Consider the following 23,881-nt stretch of genomic DNA (forward strand, 5'->3'; position numbering starts at 1 on the left):
GGAGAGCTTGTCAAACTCGGGACCATCAGCCAAATCCAGCTGACTCCATTTTAGCAAATAAGGCTTTACTGGAACACAGCCATGCTCATTCATTTACAAGTTGTTGATGGCTGCTTTTGTGCTACAGCAGCAGAGCTAAGTCGCAACAGAGACCACATGGTCTGCAAAGCCTAAAATATCTACTATTTGGTCTTTTACAGAAAATGTTTGCCAAATCTTGATCTAGAGCTATGCTGTCCAATATAGTAGCAACTAGCCCAATGTAGTGTTTAAATTTAAGTAATTAAAATAAAATTTAAACTTCAGTTCTTCAGTTGTATTAACCACACTGCAAGTGCCCAATAGCCACATGTATTTAATGACTATCGTACTAGACAGTGTAGATCTTGTGACATGTGAACATTATATGAGATTCCATCAACACAGGAAGTTCTACTGGACAGGGCTTATCTGGAAATTACCATAATAGATTACCAGAACTGTATTTTAATTTTTATTTTAAAAAAAGTACTATAGTGAAGAAAAGAAAAAAAACCTACGAGAAAGGAAGCAGTAAGACAGATTAAATTCAGAAAAAGAAATTAGCAATGTTAGAAACGGTAATAATGCATATAATCTAAGATGTCATTCCATGAAGAGTACCACTAAAATATATTTTCACATATTTCAAAGTTAATATTTTTTTAAATATTTCAAAGTTATTCAGAGAGAAAAACATGAATTGAGAGAAAATCCAAAGATAAAGATACAATGCTGTAAATGAAAATCTAAGTATCATCATAGATATGGATGAGATTATAATAGAATTCAATGTACAGAATGAAATTAATGCTACCAAATTTGAAAATAATACAAACATGTTTCCTAAGAAAATGTAACTCAAAGAAAGGTAGGCTTAAGTATATAGAGCAAGAGCCATGAATAAAAAGTTTTACAAAAGTTATGTAATACCTTCCTCCAATTTAGTTATGAGCTAATGATGAGAACATTTACTAGGATTTTTAATTTTCATTTATCCTGCTATAAGTTTCATATCCAGTATATGAAGTACCTCAGACTATTAACTAGAAAACAGCAGTCAATATATATTTCCCTCGGCTAACACTACTCATTGGGCCAAGAATTATGTATTTCCTCAAAGAGGAGCTTCACTAGTCTGTGTGACCCTTCATGCATTATCAGCAGATATGATGTAAGAAACTTAACATGGAATGATTTTAAATATTTGGCCTTCCCCTGGGCTCCCATAATTATTCATTCTGAGGAGGAATTAATCACACCTTACCAGAAATGTCCAGAACAGTTAGAACAACACACAGGCTTAGATCAGCACAGCAGCTTTATGCGTATGAGACTCCTCAAAAGTTGATACACAAGTTGATACAGACACAGGCTGTAGCTGTTCAGTTCCTTACTTGGGCTACATGCAAAGATGAATGACAGTCCTTGATCGGGAGATATACTAATGCCAGATCATTCTAGTTCTGGATGTTTTTCTATAATCACTCAAAATTTTTAGTGTTTACCACTAAAAATGTCTTGTTCACTTTTATAGATACACTTGACAAATCTCTTCGAACAAAAACATGTTTACCTTTCAGCACATTTACCCTATAACATTGAATATTCCAAGATATTAGTATGCAATGGGTTTTTAAATTTTAACTTAAACCCTCCAGTTTTCTGTTTATATTTAAATATCCACTGAAATTAGGATGACATAAGTACTCGTGCTCTAGAAAGTCCCAGGTTACACCTGCTTTCTTGGAATCCAATATAATTCAATATTTCGGCACTCTCAACAGTGTCCTAAAATTTTTATAGGTCAATGAGAAAATCAAAACAAAAAGTCAAAAATATTTAGAAATAAATGACGAAAATATAAAATGTTAAAATTTGTAGGATGCAGTAAACGCAGTACTTATAGAAAATTATACCCTTAATTATGAACAGCATAGCAGAAGACAGAAAATCAATGAAGTAATTAAGCTATTATCACAGGGAGGGAAACAAAATCTCAGCAAATCAAAACCAAAGAATGTAGAAGGAAAAAAATAATAGGGAGCAGTAATTAATAAAATAGAAAGTAAACAGAAAACAGAAAATTTTAAAAGCCAAACGTTGGGGGTTTTTTGTAGAAAGATAAATAAAAATGAAAAATTCATAGCAAACCTAACAATAAAAAAAAAATAGCAAAAAGAAACACGAATAACCAATATTAGCAGTTTTTTAAAAGGAGAAATAATACAGTCACTAAAAGCGTAGCTAAGAGCTGCTTCTGTTATGGTCAAGTAAGCTCACAACAGACAAACCCTCTCATAGATAAACCATAAACTCAGGACAAAATAAAAAAAAAATTATAGGAAGGCTCTACAGATTAAACAGAAACAAAAAGATTTGGGGGACATCAAAATTATAAAAAAGGACTACCAAAGAGCGAGTTTCTTATTTATACTGATTTAACTTAAGCACAGTAAAACACACGTGCTTAAAACTCAGAAAAAAACAAGTCACCCTTCTGAAGAACCTGAAGAATCTCAAATTAACCAATGGAATGAACAGTCCAAAAAGAACTCTACCTAACACATGTGCCTTTATTTATGAAAAAGTGATGATTCAATAACAGGGAAAGAAATGCCTATTCAATAAATGGTACTAGGTCAACAGGGATATCTATATAGGAAAAACAAATACACCTTTGCCATGCCTCACACCAAAGACAAAAAAATTAATTCTGACAGAATGGAGATTCAAATGTTTAAAAGTAGACAGCAGGGTTTTTAGAAGAAAACATTGAGGTCATCTTTGGAATCTTTAAGTAGGCAAACCTAGCCATAAAGTGCTAGAACATAAAGAGAAAAACTGATACATCAAAATATATTTTGACTAAAATCAAGACAATTACAAGTCACAGACTAAGAGAAGATATTTGTAACACATTTACTTGAGACTGGACTCTTGTCCAAAATATAAAAAGAACTACAAATCCAGGGAGAAAGATAATCCTATTTCTAAAAATTGACGAAGACATGAACAGTCTCCTTGGTTAAGGATGAAAAGCAACTGAAATTCTCAAATATTCCTCGTAAGAATGTAAACTGGTAATGCCACATTAGAAAAATGTTTAGCTACAAACAGTAAACTAGCCAAAACCCTTTCAACAGTAGAATGGATGGATAATGAACTGTGATATATTTACGCAATACTATGCGGCAATACTATACAGAAATAATCCACAACTGTACACATTAACAATCATTTCACAAATATAATGTTGACACCCACGTAAACAGTGTATGAGTTCATTTATATAAAGTACAAAAGTAGGTAGAAGAAACCTGTGATGGTGGAAGTCAGGAATGTGGTTTCCCTTTGTGAGTATACTGACAGGAAGCAAAAGGGTGTTATGTGGTATCCAAGAACACGCTCTGTGCAGACATGACCTCTGTCAGCATTCATTCATTCAATCATGCTGCCAGAATATCATCAGGCCCTGTAGTAAGTTTCCACAGTATCTCTTATATGCTTTACCTTTACTAACACAATAGTAATATGGACACTAGGTCTCAGAAAAGCCCCTGAAATACCAACCAAAGGAGTATCCATTCTGTCATTGGGGTACTAGTGGCCTACCATGACCATTATGTTTCCTGGTGTACCTTAAACAGATCACTGCAGTCTTTCCATTGTACCTGAAGACCTGCCATTGTGCCTAAAGAATACCAACTTGGAACCCTTGTGGAAATGGTCCCACTATGTGGCCACAAAGGTGATATGTGTTGCTTATGGAACCATCAGATTGAGATTTTATATAACTAACTTCATTTGCTTATTTTTTTAGAGCCTTTATTATTTTAGACGAGTTTTAGGGTTACAACAACATTGAGAGAAAGGTACAGAAATTTCCCACATACTCCTGACCCCATACATGTATAGCTTCCCCCATTATCAACATCCCTCACCAGAATGGTACATTTTTTACAAGGATGAACCTAGATTGACAAATGATAATCACTCAACGTCCACAGTTTACCATAGGGTTTACTTTTGGTGCCGTACATCCTATGGGTTTGGACCAAAATACAATGACATATATTCATCATATCATACAGAGTATTTTCACTCCCGTAAAAATCCTCTATGATCTGCCTATTCATCTCTTCCCTTAAACACTTCTAGCAACCTTGATCTTTTTATTGTCTCCATAGTTTTGCCTTTTCTAAAATATATAGTTGGAATCAATATGCAACTTTTTCCAATTGGCTTCTTACACTTAGTAATTTGCATTTAAGGTTCCTCCATGTCTTTTCACGGCTTGATTAGCTCATTTGTTTTTTACGCCGCACAATATTCCACTGTCTAGACTACCACACTTCATTTATCCATTCACCTACTTACGGATATCTTGGTTGCTTCCAAGTTTTGACAATTAAGGATAAAGCTGCTATAAACATCCATGTGCTGGTTTTTATGTGGATATATTTGCAACTCCTTTCAGTAAATACCAAGAATCACAACTGCTGAATTGTATGGTAAGAGTGTTTAGTTTTGTAATAAATCTCCAAACTGTCTTCAAAAAATGGCTGTACCATTTTGTATTCTTGGCAGCAATGTATGAGAGTTCCTATTGCTTCACATCCTCGCCAGCATTTCATGTTGTCAGTGTTCTGGATTTTGTCCATTATAATAGGTGTACAGTGGTATCTCAATGTTTTAATTTGCATTTCCCTGATGACAGATGATATGGAGCATCTTTTCATATGCTTATTTGCCATCTGTATCTTCTTTGGTCAGGTGTCTGTTATGGTTTTTGGCACCTTTTGAAATCAGGTTGTTTTCTTACTGTTAAGAGTTCTTTGTATACTTTGGATAACAGTACTTTATCAGATGTATAATATCTTTTGCAAATATTTTCCTCCCAGTCTATGGCATTTCTTCTCACTTTCTTGACATTGTCTTTCACAGAGCAGTTTTTAATTTTAATGAAGTCCAGCTTACTAATTTTTTCTTTCATGTATCATGTCTTTGATGCTGTACCTAGAACAAGCATTACCATACCCAAAGTTCTCTAGATTTTCTATGTTACCTTCTAGGAGTTTTATATTTTACATTTATGTATGTGATCCACTTTAATTTTTCTGAAGGGTGTATGGTCTGTGTCTAGATTTTTTTTTTTTTTTCATGTCTAGTTGTTCCAGCAACATTTATTAAAAAGACCTTCTTTGCTCCGCTGTATTGACTTAGCTCATTTCTCAAAGATTAGTTGACTATACCTGAGTCTATTCCTGGGATCTCCATTCTTTTGCCCATACACACAGTCTTGATTACTATAGCTTTATAGTAAGTCTTGAAGTTAGGTAGCATCAGCCTTCCTACTTTGTTATTCTCCTTCAATATTTCATTGGCTATTTGTGGTCTTTTGCCTCTCCACATAAACTTTAGAATCATCTGATCAATATCCATAAAATAACTTGTTGGGATTTTTATTGGGATTGCATTGAATCTATAGAGCATGTTGGGAAGAACTGATGTCGTGACAATATTTAATCTCCTATCCATAAAAATGGAGTATCTCTCCATTTATTTAGTCCATCTGAGTTTTGTAGTTTTCCTCATATAGACCTTGCATATATTTTTAGATTTATACCTAAGTATTTCAGTTTTGGGCTACTCATGTAAATTGTATTGTTTAAAATTCCAATTCCACTTGTTCACTGTTGATATATAGCAGCTGATGTCATTTTAATACGATGCCTTCACTGAATGTGTATGCTGAAGTGAGATACGAATAAGTAGAAGTTAACTAGTGGTCTTTTGGAAGAAGGGAACATGGTGAGTACAGAAAAACAAATGAATGCCAAAGTGCAGAGAATAAACAAATTTATAGCAATATGGCCAGAGAGGTAGACAGAGGGAACTACATGCAGGTCCTTAAGAAGTTTTGTTTTTATATTATATGACCAGACTTCTATTTTGAAAAGATCAGGATGGCTCTTGAATGGAAGGTGTACTACAGGAGAACCAAAGATGAGAGCTAAATGAGCTAGAATGGATTAGAGAGCTATTAAGAGGTAAACTCCACAGGTCTTGGTAATGGACTGGATATGGCAAAATGAAGTTTGAGAGAGGAATTGAGTGTAGTGAGGTTCCTTAGCTTAGGCAACTAATTCTACAAATGGTCACTAGAGGAAGTTCAGTCTGGGGAATTATGAGTTTGAGGTCCCACTAAGACTTTCAAGAAACAGGTAAAGTAAGTATCTAAATTTATTACTCTGGAGGTCAGAGAAGCAATCTGGACTATAAATGTTAGTCAGCGGTATATAGTCAATAGTATATAAATGGTAACTGAGGTCCTGGGAGTGGATGAAGATAAGACTATGGAATAAAAGAGAAAATGGTCTTAAGGACTCCAAGATTTTATGGCAGAAAGCAGGAACCTTATTTTCTTTAACATCCTTTATCCATTGAAGTATCCACTCCTTTCAAATCCCTCTCCTGTGCTTCAGATTCCATTCCTTCCACTTCATTCAGGATCTTTTCTTTATCAATTGTCTAGAGTTGTTTTCCAGTACCCTCATTCTCTCTAACAATAAAACTCCTCCCTTAAATCTTTGTCATCTCTCTATCCGCCTTCACAGTAAAGCTTTCTAAAACGTAAAATGGTCTAATTTTACGTAATATTCAGCTTCACTTGACATTCAACTCTAAATACAATTATTTGACTTTTCAGTTTACTACCTCATCAAATTTGTCCTTAACAAAGCCAAAATAAACCATTATTATTAAATCAAATAATCACTTTCCAATTTTAGATTACTATCTGTTCCTCTGTCCAGCTTTTAAATGTTCACGTTCCCCAAAGATATTCTCAGTTCTTTTTTCTTCTCATTCTAAAGTATACGTATCCTTGGTAAGTTTATCCATTCCCTGGGGTAAACTCCCACCATGTGCTAATTAATTTCAAATCTATATTTCATCTAGAGATCCCTCTCTCACATTGCATACTGAGTAATGGGTATCTCCATTTGGATATTCCACTGGTACCTCCAATTAAACACATTCAAAACAGATTTAAAAACACATTTTATGATCTTCCATTCCCTAAAACAATCAATACCACTATTTAATTAACAAAATTCTGCTGTTCCCTTTTATTTTTTATCCTCTGCTATCCAGAAAGCTGCTCAAGGCAGGAACCTGTTAATAATCTTTGATTTCTCCTGTCGACCTTCGTTGATCACATCAATTCTACCCTTTATAGTAATCTTGATTCCTTTTTCTATATCCCATTCACACTTTCAGACAATCCATTTTCTTCTAGCATACTTTTAGCCGAAACATAACAATCAAATATGATCATTGTTATTCCTTCACTTAAAATTTGTCAAGGGGCCGGCCCGGTGGCTCAGGCAGTTAGAGCTCCATGCTCCTAACTCCGAAGGCTGCCGTTTCGATTCCCACATGGGCCAGTGGGCTCTCAACCACAAGGTTGCCAGTTCGATTCCTCGACTCCCACAAAGGATAGTGGGCTGTGCCCCCTGCAACCAGCAACAGCAACTGGACCTGGAGCTGAGCTGCACCCTCCACAACTAAGGCTGAAAGGACAACAACTTGAAGCTGAAAGCACCCTCCACAACTAAGATTGAAAGGACAACAACTTGACTTGGAAAAAAGTCCTGGAAGTACACACTGTTCCCCAATAAAGTCCTGTTCCCCTTCAAAACAAAAAAACTCCAAATCAGTAATTTAAAAAAAAAAAAAAATTTGTCAAGATTTCCGATTTCCCATTATCTTTAAGGGGATCAAAATTCACTACCTTAAGAAAATCAATTAGAGCTTTGTCTTAATTTCTCCAGTTTTCCCCCCTTTTTTAGCACTCTGTATAATTCATGAGAACTACTTGCAGAGAAGCAATGAGAGATTTATTGAAGGAGCAGTCTTTCCATTCTCTGCAATGGCTTCCATTCTCCATAATTCCTGTATCTTCTACACATCCTTCAAAACTCAGGTTAAGCTTTCTCCTCAGAGGAAACTTTTCAAGACTCCTTTCTCTCAGTCCAAATTAGGTAGCCTGCATTTGTCCTCCATGGCGCTATAGTATACTTTACTATCCTATTTACCCACCTATGTCCCCTAACTGTGCACTCAAGGAGGGCAGAGACTAAGTATTCTTTCTCCTATAACTTGAGCACTTAGTATATTCTTTGGGATTTAACTAAATAATTGTTATCAATCGTTATTAACACCACGCTTAAACATATACCTGTTTAACTCTTCCCTTTCACAAATACTGCATTTATTCCAATGTTTTGTATTCAACTTTACATAATGGTAAATTCAAGTATTTTGGATTATTTGCTTGAGAGCAAAGGTTTTGTCTTTGTTAAAAAAAAAAAGATTAAGACAGATTAAATTAATTTGTTCTATGATCATGTTATACCAGATATACAGCCTGATTTCAGGACTGCCTTGGTGTGCATGTCATACTTCCCGAATTATAAAGTTAAAAAACAAGTCTTCACTTCTAGTAATAAGGCAAGCAAAATATCACACCATCACCTTTTCTAAAAGGTAAACAGAGTAGAAAACAAGGGAATATACAGTAAAGAAACCTATGCAAATTCAATATTTGTAGTATCATTTTAAGGTTTTCAGATCAGCAAAAATATCCAAGATGTTTCTACTTGATATTAGACTGTTTTGTCACTTTTTGTTTTGCTCTTCTTAGTATTTATTTACTACAGGACAAAATTAGCACATACTATTCAATGTGTTCAATAGCTATTCTGTTTTCTAGTGTGTTAATCTTATCACCCTACCATTACCACCAAATGAGAATATTTTTACTTCTATAGGCCTAAAATGGCAAGATTAGGTCTAAGCAGACAGTAAGCACTCAACTGCTATTTACTGAATGATTGACACTACAGATTTATACTGGCAAAAGATTCAAAATGAAATTATCTAAACCTTGATCAAGCTTTCCACTTGATATATTGTTAAATAGCAACATGGAGTTTTATTCCCCCAAAACATTTTTCTTTGAAAAAAACAAAAAAAAATCCAAAAAAAACCAAAAGACCTCCCCAGATGAAAAACTCCAGGCACTATTTAGCAAAAGTAATTTCAATTTTTCAAATACAATCAGCCATAGTTTTAACGGGTCATTGAGATTTAAAACAATTCAATAGCAAGGATTTCAATGATGTTTGGATTTATTTCACTGTCAAAACTAATAACTTTGTAGTGCAGGCATGATTTTTCAGTTTAGACATTTGTCAATCATGAATGCCTAAAAAAAACCATTTACTACACATCACCATGAGTTTTGAGAAAATTTTAAATCCAAAGACACAGCTTTAAATTACATTGTCCACACACACCCCCACCCCCCCACCTCGCCCATAAAAATCCATTTCTAATAAGAAAGCTCTCAATTCAGAGTTCACAAATCACTAGAAAAAGAAAGTACATACACATCTAATTCTTACCAGTTTAGGGGGGAAGAAACTCAAGTATTTTCTGTTATTTGCAGCTGCCTTAAAAACAAACGACAATTAAACGTGTGAACAAGGTTGTCAGAGTAACACTTGTCAGTCACACCACTTATGGAAAGGCGCTCCAAGACTTCCAGAAGCACTAATTAAAATTAACGAAAGCTTCTCATGGGGACTTGTCAGAGAAGTACATTTTGTCATTTGCTCTTTGAGACAGAGGAAAACCAAACCGCCTCAAAGCTCAAGAGTTCTCGCTCTAAGCTCTAAATCCAATCCACCTGCCACTGAAGAACTGAGCCCAGATACTCAGCAAGCAACTCACTAAGGTAAGAGTTCCAACTCCTTCAATATAATACAACCATTCAAAAATAATAATAATAATGGGGGAAGGCGGAATGAATTTTCTCTCGGAAATCAGAAGGGGGCGGGAGAAAGTATCTTTCCTCTTTACAGACGAGCCGAAAAAGGTGCAAAATCCTGCTGGTCTGAGCCTGATATATCGCTCCACCAACCTTTTCTTTAAGTCTACGTGAATGAAGACACTCAAAACGAGAGCAATGTTGAATGATATTACCCACCTCCAACCCCAAAGAACCTGGGAAGACTCTCACCCAGGCCTCAGGTGGGCCTTTCTCACCTGGACCCCGCAGAAGTCCGCCGTCCTTACGTAGAGCGCACTTTTCAGCAATACGCCTTGTGATTGGTTAACTCGGGAGGAAATTTCAGTCCTATTGGCTACGAGAGCCGCGATACGGGGCCAGGAGGCGGGAGTCTGGGGCTGGCTCTGACAGGCCGCTGCTTGAATTCCCAGAGTTCCTATTGGGTCAACGCGGGAAGCTCCAAAATGGCGTCAGTGGGGCCTTGCGGCACCGGCACCGGGACTACTGGGTCTGTGGCTGCGGCAGCCAGCAAGAACAATGTCACCAGTTTCCAGAGGAGGGGTCCTAGAGCCAGCAGTAGCGACAGCGGCGGCTCTCGACTGGTGTCCATCGCGGGCACACGACCGTCGGTGCGGAACGGACAGCTGCTGGTATCAACCGGGCTCCCAGCCCTGGACCAGCTCTTAGGTCGGTTCAGAACTGAGATCTGGGATCAACAGAGGGAAAACTTAGGGAGGGGACTTGCCGGGTGGAGCCACCCTGCCCCCACATCTCTCTCTGACGCCTCAGCCTTCGGACGTGGAGAGGATAGCCCGGTCTGATAGAGATGGAGGGGAGGAAGGGTTGCATGGAGACTTCTAAATGCTGTTAACTAAATCTGTTGTGGTGCTCCCACTTTCTACTCTGGTTCCTTCCCACCAGCCTTTTTCTAGATTACAACGGGATCCCTACGTGCTTTTACCCTGGTGAAGGGGAATTATTAATGGTTGGACACGGTTTGGCCTTTATCTCTAGAATCCCCTTCTGATCTCTGTGTACACCCTTCCGCCAACCCCAGGTAGCTCATGGTTTGGACTAACCTACAAAACTTTGTATCATTGTAAGAGAGCCTTCATTAGAAAATGCTTTAAAAAGTAACTTCTCGTCTTTCACCGCCAGGATGCTAATCTCCCGGTTCTGAATTTTTATAAACAAACCACATTGGCTTTAAGAGAATGGATTTTAAAGGTTTATGTGGAGCCAAAGTAGTTATAGATCGTCGTTGATATTGACAATCATAACCGTATCTGCGTTAAATGCATGTATATATGTTTTCTTTTATTTTTTTCCTCCATATACTTTTTTCCAAAGTTACATTCCAACCGGTATGTTTAAAATTAATTCGCATTTTAACGAGAAGAAGAAATGCAGTTCCTAGGCTTTCCTGTATAATTTCTGGATTTTTTTCATGAGAAGCCTTTTAAAGAATATGCATGTTTCATAACTGTTATATTGAATAAGAATTGACCAGATTAGGTTGGTGGACAGAGCTGCTGTGTTAATAAAGATTGAAAATTAGTTAATTCCCATCTGAATGCTGCTTTATTAAAAATGGTCTGTTTATATTTCATAACTTTTTAATGGTATGTGATATGTGTTAGTTAAATCTTATACACTTTCATAAAATATTGGAAATGCTGTTGCTTGTTCTTGTACCTCACTCAACATTTTCTCTCTGTAATTCCCCAACCCTCACCCCCCTGCAAGGTTTAGTGCAAAGGAAAGTGACAAGGCAAGCAACCTATGAGAAAGAACATGGTTTCTTGCCTGTTATTTCATGTCCTTAACTGGATCCTGGTTATTTCTACATAAATTTAAGTAGTTTCATTTAATTGTTTCAAGTTTGATGTCTTCTTAAATTGCATGGTACTATAAACAAAGATGATGCATAATATCTACGCAAATACTTACCTCAACTTTTTTTCCCTTGTGAACCTTACTCAAGTATGATCCTATATTTAAACTTAAAGCTTGGAAGCTGTTCTAGTGTGCGCGTGTGTGTGTGTGTGTGTGTGTGTGTGTGTGTGTAAGTTCAGCGGGGATGTGTAATTTCATTCACTTGATCCTGAAACTCTCCAAAACATAAAGGTCACATTTCTAACGTTATACCTTCGGTTCCTCATTAAAATAACAAAATGTGCCTAGCACAGTACCTGTCATTTAGTAGATTCTCAGTAAATTCTTGATTGAAAGAAAAATAATGTATAGGGGGAAAAAAAACCTGGACAAGTTTATGAAACATGTAGGACAAAGTTATGTATGTAAGCTCTGAAAACAGACTGAGATTAGTTGATATGAATAGATTCACAAAACCAGTAACAGTCTGGCCTGATCTTTAGGCTCCAAATTTAGTGCTCTGCATATGCTACAACTTTTCAAATTTTTGAACACTCTTTTCAAGTGGTTTTAATCATTTATTGAACCTGAGACTGATGATTTAGTATAGTCTCTTGAAGCACCCACAATAAAGGTAACCCAAAGCAACTTCCTCATGTGTTTCTACAGTGATAAAAACTTGAACTGTAATTTCCAAATTTTTCAGATTTGCTTGGGAATGGGGACTGTAGTATCTGATTGTAACGAGTTTATGCTAAAGATGATTGAAATGAGTATCAGTTTTTGAACATTTTGAAATATATTTTACCTGTATATAGTTAAACCTCAACGTGCACAGAAGTTGAAGAAATTGTTGTAATGGGAATTACTACATTTGGAATAACAAATATGTGCAGAAGTATTTTAGCTGTTAACTTCTTAATGGCATTTCTGTATTTTGATGTTCTGTTTTGTATGGCCCTGTGGAACAAACCCTTTACATTTGTTTTTCATTAAAACTTTATTTGAAAGTGATTTGGCTGCTAATGTGTGTACGCATAGGTATAAATAATTCATATTATGTTGTTACTCTAAAATGTTATTTGACTCAAATTGTGACAAGCCTAATATAATCATATTGTGACAAAATGGATATTATGATACCAGGATGATGAAACTATACTGTGACATTGTGATTGTTGCATAAATATATTCTGTGGTTACTATGTAACAGGTAAGTACTGTATGGTAAGTGCCATGCAGTACAGTGATATTTTACTACTGCCACTGTGACATTATTGTATTTTTAAGCATAGATGCAAAGTATATTTGAAAGGCATCATATTGGCTAATCATTTAATGGTATACTGATATTTCCATTGCTTCCTAAATTGGCTACATTTAAATTTTTCAAGTTCTCTGATTTCCTAATCCAGATTCTCAACCTTGCCTTTCCAGAAAATTTACGTTGTTTTTGATGACACTATATGTAAATATTCCATTTTTATTCTTCCAGGAATTTCCAAAGAGAGATTAGAGAGGGTAAAAGATTCTGGCAGAATTTCTTATTCTAGGATGTAAGGTATAGTCCATTTTAGGACCGTACTGTCTAATCTGGGAGAATTATCCCCCAGCCTTATCCTTCAAAAAGACTCTTGAAGGAAGGGTAACTTCAGACTTGACTGGTTTAACCTCTTTGCTGTTCAGAACTTATTAAATTTTGACAGTCAAGTGAATGGAAGATGGGACTTGGAGTAAATAATAGTCTAGGAAGAAAGACGTTTATTGGTAGCTGCCATTTTCAATACTGATGTCAAAAAGTAATTACTGGTGGGCTTATTTCCTTTGCTCCAGTATATCGTAATCTAGAGTGTGGGTTGATGTACATTGAGTTTGTACTGCAAAATAATCCTGGTTATGATGTTTCAGCAACTAAGATGTGTACACTTAAGGAAAATGTAGCTTATTTCTTTGTATTGCTATGTAAAACTGTTTCATATGATTTAATCTACACAACCATTCTCACTTTATCTATTTTGATTCCCATGTTTGCTGAGCCAATAATTGTGATCATCAAGAGTTGTCAGGATGTTTCATACTCCTAGAGAGAGAAGAAAAAGTAGACCTATTAATGGAATAACTGCAATTTAATTTGTACTGTGGCATTAATTAAGTAAATATTGCTATGAACCAAGAAAAGGATATGAACTTGTTTTTTACATTGCATTTTCTCTAAAATGCCTTTGTATAATTTTAGCAAAACTATTTCTATGGAAAGGACTGGTATAAATCACCATTATCTTTCCTGACTTGTTTTTCTTTTTTCTTTTATCTAATTTTGAAAAAGGAAATGTATCTTGTTGTAAAATAAGGTATCACTTCTGAGCCTTCGTGTTCTAATATATTAATTTGACCTTATTTACCGAAAAGATACAGCTTCCTTAGAGATTTGTTTTGGGAGGTGTGTGGGGATTGACTTTTTTCCCTTTAATATTGATATCATTTTTCTAACAAGTCACACAAATTTTAAAAAAGCAAACCCTTTCCCTCATTTTAAAATTCATAAAATAGGAAGATATTGGTACTTAATCACAAGATATTAAATATTCTCAACTTTTTTAAGTATTAGGTTTTTTTCTAGTTTTAAGACAAAATGCTGCGTCATTTTAAAACGTAAAATCTTGATGAAATTCTTTAAAGCATCAAACTTGCAAAACATCTTCAAGCATTAAAACTCATAATCTTACATGATAAAATATTCTAACTGTATTTTTAGTAAGCTAGAGATAAATATACTTCTTAAGAAGGTCTAGACATAAAACCAAGTGTTTATTAGTGACTTAGAAAGGGTCTTGATGATTTCTGTAAGAAATAATTAAAGGGGAGAGGAGGCAGTAAACAAGACCATTTAATTCCATTGTATGTTTTATCATAGAAATAATATGATTGATTGCTTACCTTGTTACTTACCTGTCAAACATTTTAGTGGCCTATTGGGAAAAGATATTTCTGTTTTAATTGGGAATTATAAGTGTGAAATCTGTTGCTTTCAAAATTAGAATTATTAGTGGGTTACTGATTTTAAAGATATGTTAAAAGCTAGCTTTTGTTGAGTATATTATGTCAAAATATCTTGTTGTGGTTGGCTTGTTAAGCTTTGAGATTTTGGTGGGGACATGGCTACAAACTTATTTTAGTTTAAAATACAGCTAGAACCTCAGTATAACAAACTACCTTATACAAAGGTGTTTTGGGGAAATGTGAGGCCTTGTCATACTAAAATCAAATTTGAAAGACTAGAGAAACTTTGCTGTTACGTGTGTGTATGTACTTGTCAAATCATTTTATGTCATATTCCTAGAATAAAAGCTTGATTTAACATAGTTAATAAGATGGATTCATCTTATTCCCCATGACCAACCTTCACTAGAGCCAATCCTAACTTGAGTCTAGTGAATTGACATAATAGAGCCCATTAGAAAAAAAACAATCACATTTTGGTAAGAGAAGTCCTGATGGGATTGGCTGATAAAAGTCATTGAAGTATCCACATTTTATGATGTTTTAAGTAATGTTTACCTTTTCCAAACATTAGAATTTTAATGTATGTGAGATTTTAAAAATTTGGTGTTTTCTGAATTATCAGGAATGGTAGATTGTATCATTTTTGCAGAAAATTATCTTCTTAGCATAGTCTGATTTACTGTTAAGATGATCACCTTTTTTATAAAACATCTATTTATTTTCTTGATTTCTTCTAATCGTAAAATAATTGCCAGAATAGCAAGGGTAGCTGTTACTGAATACCTCTCTGAGCCAGACGCCTGAACTAGGTATCACTTCATGTAATGGGTGAACTATTCCTTGATCTGTTATCATTTCACTGTGAATAACATTTATAAAATATCTTTAATTCTCTATTCCATATATAAAGACATGAATGTAGACCCAGGAAAGTTTAGATAAGTCTAACTCCTTCCTGTAAGAAATACGTTAAGGAGAGAAAGGCAATTACCATTTTTATAGTACCTGCTTAAGACAGACACTGCAGTATATGCTTATATTTCATCTCCTTAAATATACACAGAATTGTGATTAGGTAGTTAAATGTTTATTTTTGCATGTAAAGGAAAGAAGGGAAGTAAGGAGTTGGAACATAGGATTTAAAATGTTCAAAGTGGATTGAAAAGTTAGTGGGGGGTCTATATGTATATTTAGTCCTATAACAAATCCACTTAAGCATAAAAATATATAAATGTACTGGTTTCTTCTCTTTTTTTTTTGCTTTCTTCTCTAACAATTTGGTATGTTCTACTTATAGCCATAAAGTTGCCAAGTGTTGCATTATATTCTTTGTGACATGTATGTTACCAAATTTCAAATTTTTGAAATATTTATGCTACTTACAAGGCAAAAAATAAACACTATCAAAGAAACTTTTTATACTATTTCTGTATAACATTTGCCACTACAAAACTTTTTTGGGGAAAGTTCTTTATTGGTGTTCTAATGTTTATATCACAATTTTTGTGCCCAGCCCCCCCAAAAAACCCAAAACATTCTAGTTACTTTGTCTTCAATTGTCCAACAATTTTGAGTAATTTATTTTTAAATTATACTTCTTAAGTACATGTCATCCTTTACTATACATATATTTTATTTTTAAGAGAACTTGTTAGTGTTTGCAACATTAATTACAAATAGTAATAATTTACAAATGTTTTACAAACAACATATCAGTAGTCAAAAGTATCTTTTTAGTGTATTTCTAGTTTCCTAAAACTTGATTTTAAATTGATTTTAATGAATCACTGTTTGAGTTATATGGTCATCATTATTCTAATTCAGATATTTAAAAGAACATTTTCTAATAATATTAAAAATTATTTTGTGAATGTGGCTATTTTATTTGAAATGGCAAAAATAATACTCATTTTAAATTCTAAATATGTTTAGAGTATGTCCAGACTTTGTGTATATTATTCATAATAAAAAAAGATTCTGTTTAATTATTGGGGTTTTTTCCCCCAAGGCGTATTCAATTTGAGGATACATATTATAGTGGGATTTCTGTTGTAATAACCTTTCTTTTCTTTGTTGTACTTCTGTAGTAGTTAAGTTACTGTGCACATTTAGGTCTTGGCTATTGAGTTAATTTGTTAACAAGTACTAAATATAACATTACTAGGAGGCTTAACCGCAGTTATATTTAATGCTACGTGGTCCTATCACAGGAGAAAGAATAGTACAGTATATTATGAAAGTAATGATAATGTGTACTGTGTAATTACATATAATATGTAATTATTTCATAATAGCACCTTAAGCAAAGTATTGCAAAGGTAATTAAAATGTTGTTTTCAACAGCAATTTTAAACTTATTGAAGTACCTGCCCTTACCAAAGTCTAACTTTTATGCTAAAGATAATGTGAAAATATAGATTAATTTTCTTCTTGGTTTTGTTTTATTTCCAGGTGGAGGTTTGGCTGTTGGAACAGTTCTTCTAATCGGTTAGTATAGCATACATACTTGCTCTTTCCGATCAGTTTTCTGTTGTGCATAATGATTTTATGTGTTTTCCTATTCTCAAATTAAGTATTTAACTCTCTACAGGAATTAAGGTAAATTAAAGAGGAATTGCCTTAAGTTCTAATTTGAATTCAAGTCTTGATCTGAGCTTGAAATAAATTGAGCAAGTATACCTGGTAATGTAGCTTTTATAGTTTAAAAATGGTCACAGGGCATTGTGCTCCATTTTTAAAAAAAATTAAAATTAATGGCAGTTGATTTTTTTGTTGTTGTTGAGAATCTCTTATTTAGAGTGAGATTATTACAGTGATTAATTTGAGAAGTTGATGTTCTAGTATATCCATTGTATATATCACAGATTTTTATCATTATTGAAAGAAAAATAAACTGATAAATCATAGTTTTGTTTATCTTCAGAGGTACAATGATTCTAATTTAAATATACATTCATAATTCTATTTGCCTTATTTTTTACTTTAGAGGAGAGAATCTCGGAATTGAAATAAGCCTTGACAGTTGCATAATCAAAGCTACCAATCATTTTTCCATAATCCTTGACAGATATCAAACACCATTTGAGGACAGATTATCTAGTTTAAAGGACTTACTATTTCACAATGCAATGTTTCATTGTTGAAAACGCTATGATATATTAGAAAGTTCCTTTTATTAATGTTTAATCTATCTACCTTTAATAGATATTTTGTTCCTATTATTGTCATCTGATATAATGCAGAATTAATATACCTACTCTTTTACATGACACTCTTAAAATATTTGAAAATAACCCATCACCTCAAATTTTCTCCAAAGTAAACAGACATAATTTCTTAAGATGGTTTTTATGTATCATAGTTTTCACTCTTTTTTTTCTCTTATCACACCTTCTGGTCTGGCATTGTCTCTTCAGCTGTACACAGAACAATACAATATTCCAAATTTAGAATGACCTGTACTAAAATTCTAGAAGTGGTGATATCTGTCACATCTTTAAATATTTATCTTTTAGGAAATAAAGAATGACTGAAGGAATTTATGGAAAAAAATCATTCACAATTTCATATAAATAAATAAACACATACATAAAATACAAAATCTGTAGAAAAAATGAGGTTGTCTTTTCAGTTCCTCAGTCCTCATACCCAGAGACAGTCGTGGCATCCCATCCAAATACTTATTCATAAGTAATGTACATGGGAACATTCATCGCCTTGCTTTTTCAATTTAGTCCGTCTTAGAGATAAGTCCGTGTACGTTCATATAGATATACCTCATTCTTCTTAAAAACTACATAGGATTTCACTGTATGAATATACAATAATTTATTTAAACCATTCTCTAATAATTTCAGGGTAATTCCATTTTTTCTATTACTAACAATGCTATTGTGCAAATCATATATAAGCTTTGCATTGATATGTAAATATCTGAAATAAATTTTTAAATACAGACTTGATTGAGGCATGTTAAATTGTATTAGATTTTATTAGATTGCTCTCTTAAAAGGTCATGCCATGTTATACTTCAGTCAACACTTATAAGAATACCAGTTTATCCTCACCCTTAATAACATTGGATATTATCATTTTAATCTTTACCAGTCCTAACAAGTAAAAGGTGAAGAATGACATTTTGTCATTTGGACCTGGGACTTTTCTCTTTGATGAACAAAATTTTGAAGAATCATTATAATGATTTAAAACATATGCTGCTGAATTTTAATTCTTTTCTCCAGAGGAAGTATCTGTGAATGATACTAACAATCCAATGATGATTTATAATTCATTCAATAAATGTTCATTGAACACTGAGGTGTGTGCTGGACATTGCGGTTACAAATATAAATCAGATACTCTCTTCCTTTAAGGAACTTTGTATCTATGAAGGAGACCTATGTAAAGCAAATAATTACAATGTAATAAGTTAGTACCATAATAGATACGTTTGTTATTATTACATTTTGTCACTGGTTGTAGATAGTACAAGGAACTGCAGTTAATTTTTGTATCAATAACAAAATCAGCCAGCAACTTTTGAATAGTTGTAGATTCACTTGAGTTTTCTAAGTAGGCAGTCATCTTCTGCAAATATTGGCAATGTTATTTCATAACAGATTTTTGTATTTTAGAAGTGAGGGCTTCCATAACAAATACGGCAGTGACTTTGGAACCAGGCAGTGGGCAGAGGCCAGAAGGATTTTGAGGAGCGTATTAGAGAAAGCCTAAATTGACATGTACAGATTTTTAGTAGAAATTTGTACGTTGAGGACATTGCCAGTGAGGATGAAAAGGAAGTAAGTTCTACTTTACTGAAAGCTGGAAGAAAGGGTATCCTTGTTGTGTAGTGGCAGAAAGCTTAGTGACATTGTAGCCTGCAGTTATATGGAAACTGAACATATGCCTAATGAACTAGGTGAGCTAGCTAAGGAGAATTTTTTTTATAATGAGGAAAAACTCAAGAATAACTAAAGCACGGATTAAAAAAAAAAACTATCCTTGATGAAATGTCAATTCATCAAATATTGTACTAGGTATTCAATAACTATTTGTTAAATTAATGCTTGAATAAAAGAATATAAGTTATGAAGCACAGGCCTTACCTTTATATTCTTTCCATATAGCTGTTATTTTGAATCTTGTCAGTATTATTTATGCCCTACTATTTTCTTCCATGTACATAAGATTTTTAAAGACATTTATAACTTAGGTAAATTTAGTTTTTTTATCTATTTGCTTGTTTTCATTAGGAAACCTTAAAGCAAACTTTGCAAGTACTTTTACATTTCTTGGAAAGATTAGATTAGAGAACCTTACCTACTAGGTTCTCTACTTTTCTCCATTCCCAAGTCAGTACAACTTGTGCAATGGATAAAATCTTCCTTAAGAAATGAATAAATAGCTCTAAATATAAACCAAATATGAAGATTTAAGATTAAATATGAAAATTTAAGATTTAAGGTTAGGAGCCTATGGCATTACTGTATTATTTATCACTCAAATAATTTTTGTATTCCAGAAGTAACAGAAAATTAAAGCACAAAGATGATTTGCATTAATAACTTTTCACTATAGATTATCAGCTTTTTAACCATTCTTTCTTAAAATGCATTACTCATTTACGCGGGCAATTCTGTATATGTATAAGTGTACACATGCACATGAGTTTGGGCTTGCAGAGTTGTGTATTTACAGTTTCAGTAACAATGTAACTTTGGAAACGAGATAGTGAGCACTGTCTGAAAGCTCAGGCACATCTGCTTTAGACCTTCTGAATGCAACAAAATAAATTAATATGAATACATAAAAGGCCATTCTCTGAGGAATAAATTGAAGCACTAAGGGACTCCTACATTTATTTTAAAAATTGAAGATAGACTTTTCTTTCTTTTTTTTTCATACGACTTTATTTCAGCTAAACTGACAACATGCGCTGGGGAGCAGGACCTCCAATGCTCCATGGGGATAGAAATATAACATATTTTATTCTTTAGTACTAGAACAGGCTTGAGACGTTTTATATTTCAATTGTTTTCTGTAAGTCTGGTACATGCATAAATTTGGAACTCCCAAAAAGTGTAAAAAATGAAGGGATAGCATAAATATTAGAGTTTACACAGCTTCTTTTTAAATAAAGGATCTTGATTTGTTTACGGAGATATTGAGCATCAAAAAGATTTAGTAGGAGTTGTCACAAATTAAAATACAAGGTATATGACATTTATGAATGCATTATTTTTAAATTAATCTCTTACATTAATTATATAATTTTAGTTTTGGAAGTAGGAGGTGAATAATATGCTATTAGACAATTAATTACAACTACGTATGAGTATATTTTTGTATTAGTTACCTATTGCTGTGTAACAATATCACCACAAACTTAGCAACTTAAAGACGAAACACACTTATTATCTCACAGTTTCTGTAGGTCGAGTCCAGGCACAGCTTAGCTGGTGCTCTGCAAGCCAAGAGTCAAGGTGTCAACCAGAGCTGAGTTCTCATCGGAAGGCTTGGCAGGGGGAGGAACTGCTTCCCAGCGCACACGGTTGGTGGCAGCATCCAGTTCCTTGCTGGTTGTTACCCAAAGGCTGCCTCTGCATAGGGCAGCTCACAGCATGGCATCTTGTTTCTTCACAACCAGTAAGGGAGAATGTCTCTTAGCAAGACAGCTGTGACAGTCTTATGTAACAGCAATGACATCCCACAACCTCTGCCATATTCTTTCAGGTAGAAGCCAGGCACAGGTTCCACCTAACAGGGAAAGGAAGTTATGAAAAGGCATGAGAGCCACGAAATGCGAATCATGGGGATCACCTTAGAATCTGCCACACTTTGCATAATTTTAATTTTTTATTTTATACAATAGCAGAAACCAAGCACTCAATATATCCTTCACCAGATATGATAGTATTTTCTTGTCATTTGTCTTCAGCCTTTTTGAGCTGAATATTGCTGAGCTATATTTTTCTTCTACATCTCGTAATACATTCTGAGCATTTTTCTTATTTAGCACAAGTTGGCACACAGCCTCCTGGATGGCAACCTATCTACAAATAAAGCTTTATTGCAGTACACCGCTCTTATTTATTTGCAAATTGTCTATGGCTGCTTTTGTACTACAAGGGCAGAGGTGAATGGTTTCGACAGAGACTATATAGTTTCCAAGCCTGAAATATTTACTTTCTGACTCTTTAAGAAGAAGTTTACCAATTCCTATTTTGCATTATTACATTTTGTATTCTTAATTTATTTTGTAGTAGTGTAACTGAAATAGGACAAACTGATATCAGGGCAGTTCTTTACTGAAATCACCGACCTTTTGTTCTGAACCATTTAAGCACCTACAATGTCTTTAACACTGGTAGCCAAAATAAATCCTGGTGTTTACCCTTTTTGAACTTAAACTGTATGTTGACTGCACATGGAATGACTATAAATGACAGTTAAGTTTGCAAACTCATCCTAGAAAAAGTGCTACATACCTCATTGCTGAATATCACTATGGTCACCTTCAAAGTACTCCCCTTGGGAAGCTATGCACCAATGTCATTGCCTAGTCCACCCTTCTAAGCAATTTTGGAACTCTTTTTCTGGAATCGTCATCAGAGCTCTTGTATTATACTTGATGTCCTGAATGTCATCAAAATGTCTTCCTTTCAATATTTCCTTTATCTTCAGGTAAAGAAAGAAGTCATTGGGGGCCAAGTGAGTGAGTAGGGAGGGTGTTCCAATACAGTTATTTGTTTACTGGCTAAAAGCTCCCTCACAGACAGTGCTGTGTGAGCTGGTGCATTGTCGTGATGCAAGAGCCATGAATTATTGGCGAAAAGTTGTCGTTTTCGTCTTTTTCACGCAGCCTTTTCAGCACTTGCAAATAGTAAACTTTGTTAATTGTATGTCCAGTTGGTACAAATTCATAATTAATAACCTCTCTGATATCAAAAAAGGTTAGCAACATCAGTGCAACAAGTTCGCGAACTTAATTGTCAGACCTCGTATATAATGTGCAAATATTTATGCAGATGTAAAATATGGACAAGGCTTAAGTTGTCCCCAGTGTTCCCTTGCTTTAGTCCATATTTTCCTGTAGCCAGAATGAACTTTCTGATAGGAAAATCTGACCACGATATATCCTTGCTTAAGATCTTGCTGTGGTCTCTAGTGATCTTAACATAAGGTCCAAGCTCCTTAACTTGGACTATGAGACCTTCAGTGATCTGCCGCTGCTCAGTCACTTTAGCCTTATCTCTTCTGATCCTCTCACCTCCTTCCTCAAGATTTATCACTCTAAGCTTTTAATTCCATCAAAGTACCAATCTCTTACTTCTCTCCAGGCCTTTGCTTAAGTTCTTTCTTGCTGTCTCTTTTTATCCCTCTTTTTCTGTTAATCATCTTTAGGGTCTTCACTTAGCTGTGTCTTCCAGAAAGTCTTCCTTAACTGTTGCTTTTCTTCCCTTCACCCCCACTTAGTATTCTTTCTATATACTTCTATAGTATTCCTTATTTACCTTATCATGGAACTTATTATACTTTATGGAAAATACCTGATCACGCATCTTATTCTGTAGACTGTAAGCTCTGTGGTCATGGGAACCAAGTAGGGGCTTAACGAATAAATGAATGCATGAATGAATTAGTGATTTGAAAGCCTGGCTAAAAACAATTAATTTATAGTGGTAAGAGATAGGTAGTCATGGAGTTTTTTTGAGCATGAAGATGTATTATGAAGGATATACTGCAGGAATAAAGTAAAAACTTGAAGTGATGGAAATACTTATTGTCCTAATCCAAATGTGAGATGATGTTAAGTTACTATACTTTTAAGACTTTCAGCGTAAATTTACTACTGTAGTTTGGTGGGATGACAGCACTAACTTTTCTATTTCTGTATTTCATTATATATATTGTAATTGTTTAACTTAACTATGCTTACACTGTTCTGATGCGAAATGCCATTTTCCCTCTTTTAATAGATCCCTCTCAAAATTGATTTCTACTTTCCTGCTATTTAAATGTGTGGGAGATAGAGAGACGGGAGGTAGAATGATTCCCAGATTTTTGGCCTGAGAAAGTTTGGAGTCAGGTGAAGTCAGAAAGGAGAATGAACAGGTATTGAGGTAA

At 34.3% G+C, this 23,881-nt stretch overlaps 2 protein-coding genes across 4 annotated transcripts in view; one reads left to right on the forward strand and one right to left on the reverse strand.

The window, feature by feature from the left end:
* The window catches only part of IMMP1L (inner mitochondrial membrane peptidase subunit 1), a 69,578-nt gene extending 59,253 nt beyond the window's left edge, over positions 1–10,325 (reverse strand). Inside the window, exon 1 of one of the 2 annotated variants that reach the window (XM_019738522.3) lies at positions 10,109–10,325. The gene's annotated coding sequence lies outside the window, so the exon portion shown is untranslated. Of the gene's footprint in view, positions 1–10,075 lie in introns of both variants that reach the window. The other variant, XM_088789503.1, reaches the window with a different exon arrangement.
* ELP4 (elongator acetyltransferase complex subunit 4) overlaps positions 10,310–23,881 on the forward strand; it is a 214,269-nt gene continuing 200,697 nt past the window's right edge. For both annotated transcript variants that reach the window (XM_019738520.3, XM_088789502.1), the window contains exons 1-2: positions 10,310–10,564; positions 17,207–17,242. In XM_019738520.3, the coding sequence (XP_019594079.2) occupies positions 10,342–10,564; positions 17,207–17,242 (259 nt within the window). In that variant the 5' untranslated portion in view covers positions 10,310–10,341. The remainder of the gene's footprint in view (positions 10,565–17,206; positions 17,243–23,881) is intronic.

The sequence above is a fragment of the Rhinolophus sinicus genome, chromosome 14 (genome assembly GCF_057876585.1).
Source record: "Rhinolophus sinicus isolate RSI-liver-muscle chromosome 14, RSI-T2T, whole genome shotgun sequence".
Classification (NCBI taxonomy): Eukaryota; Metazoa; Chordata; class Mammalia; order Chiroptera; family Rhinolophidae; genus Rhinolophus; species Rhinolophus sinicus.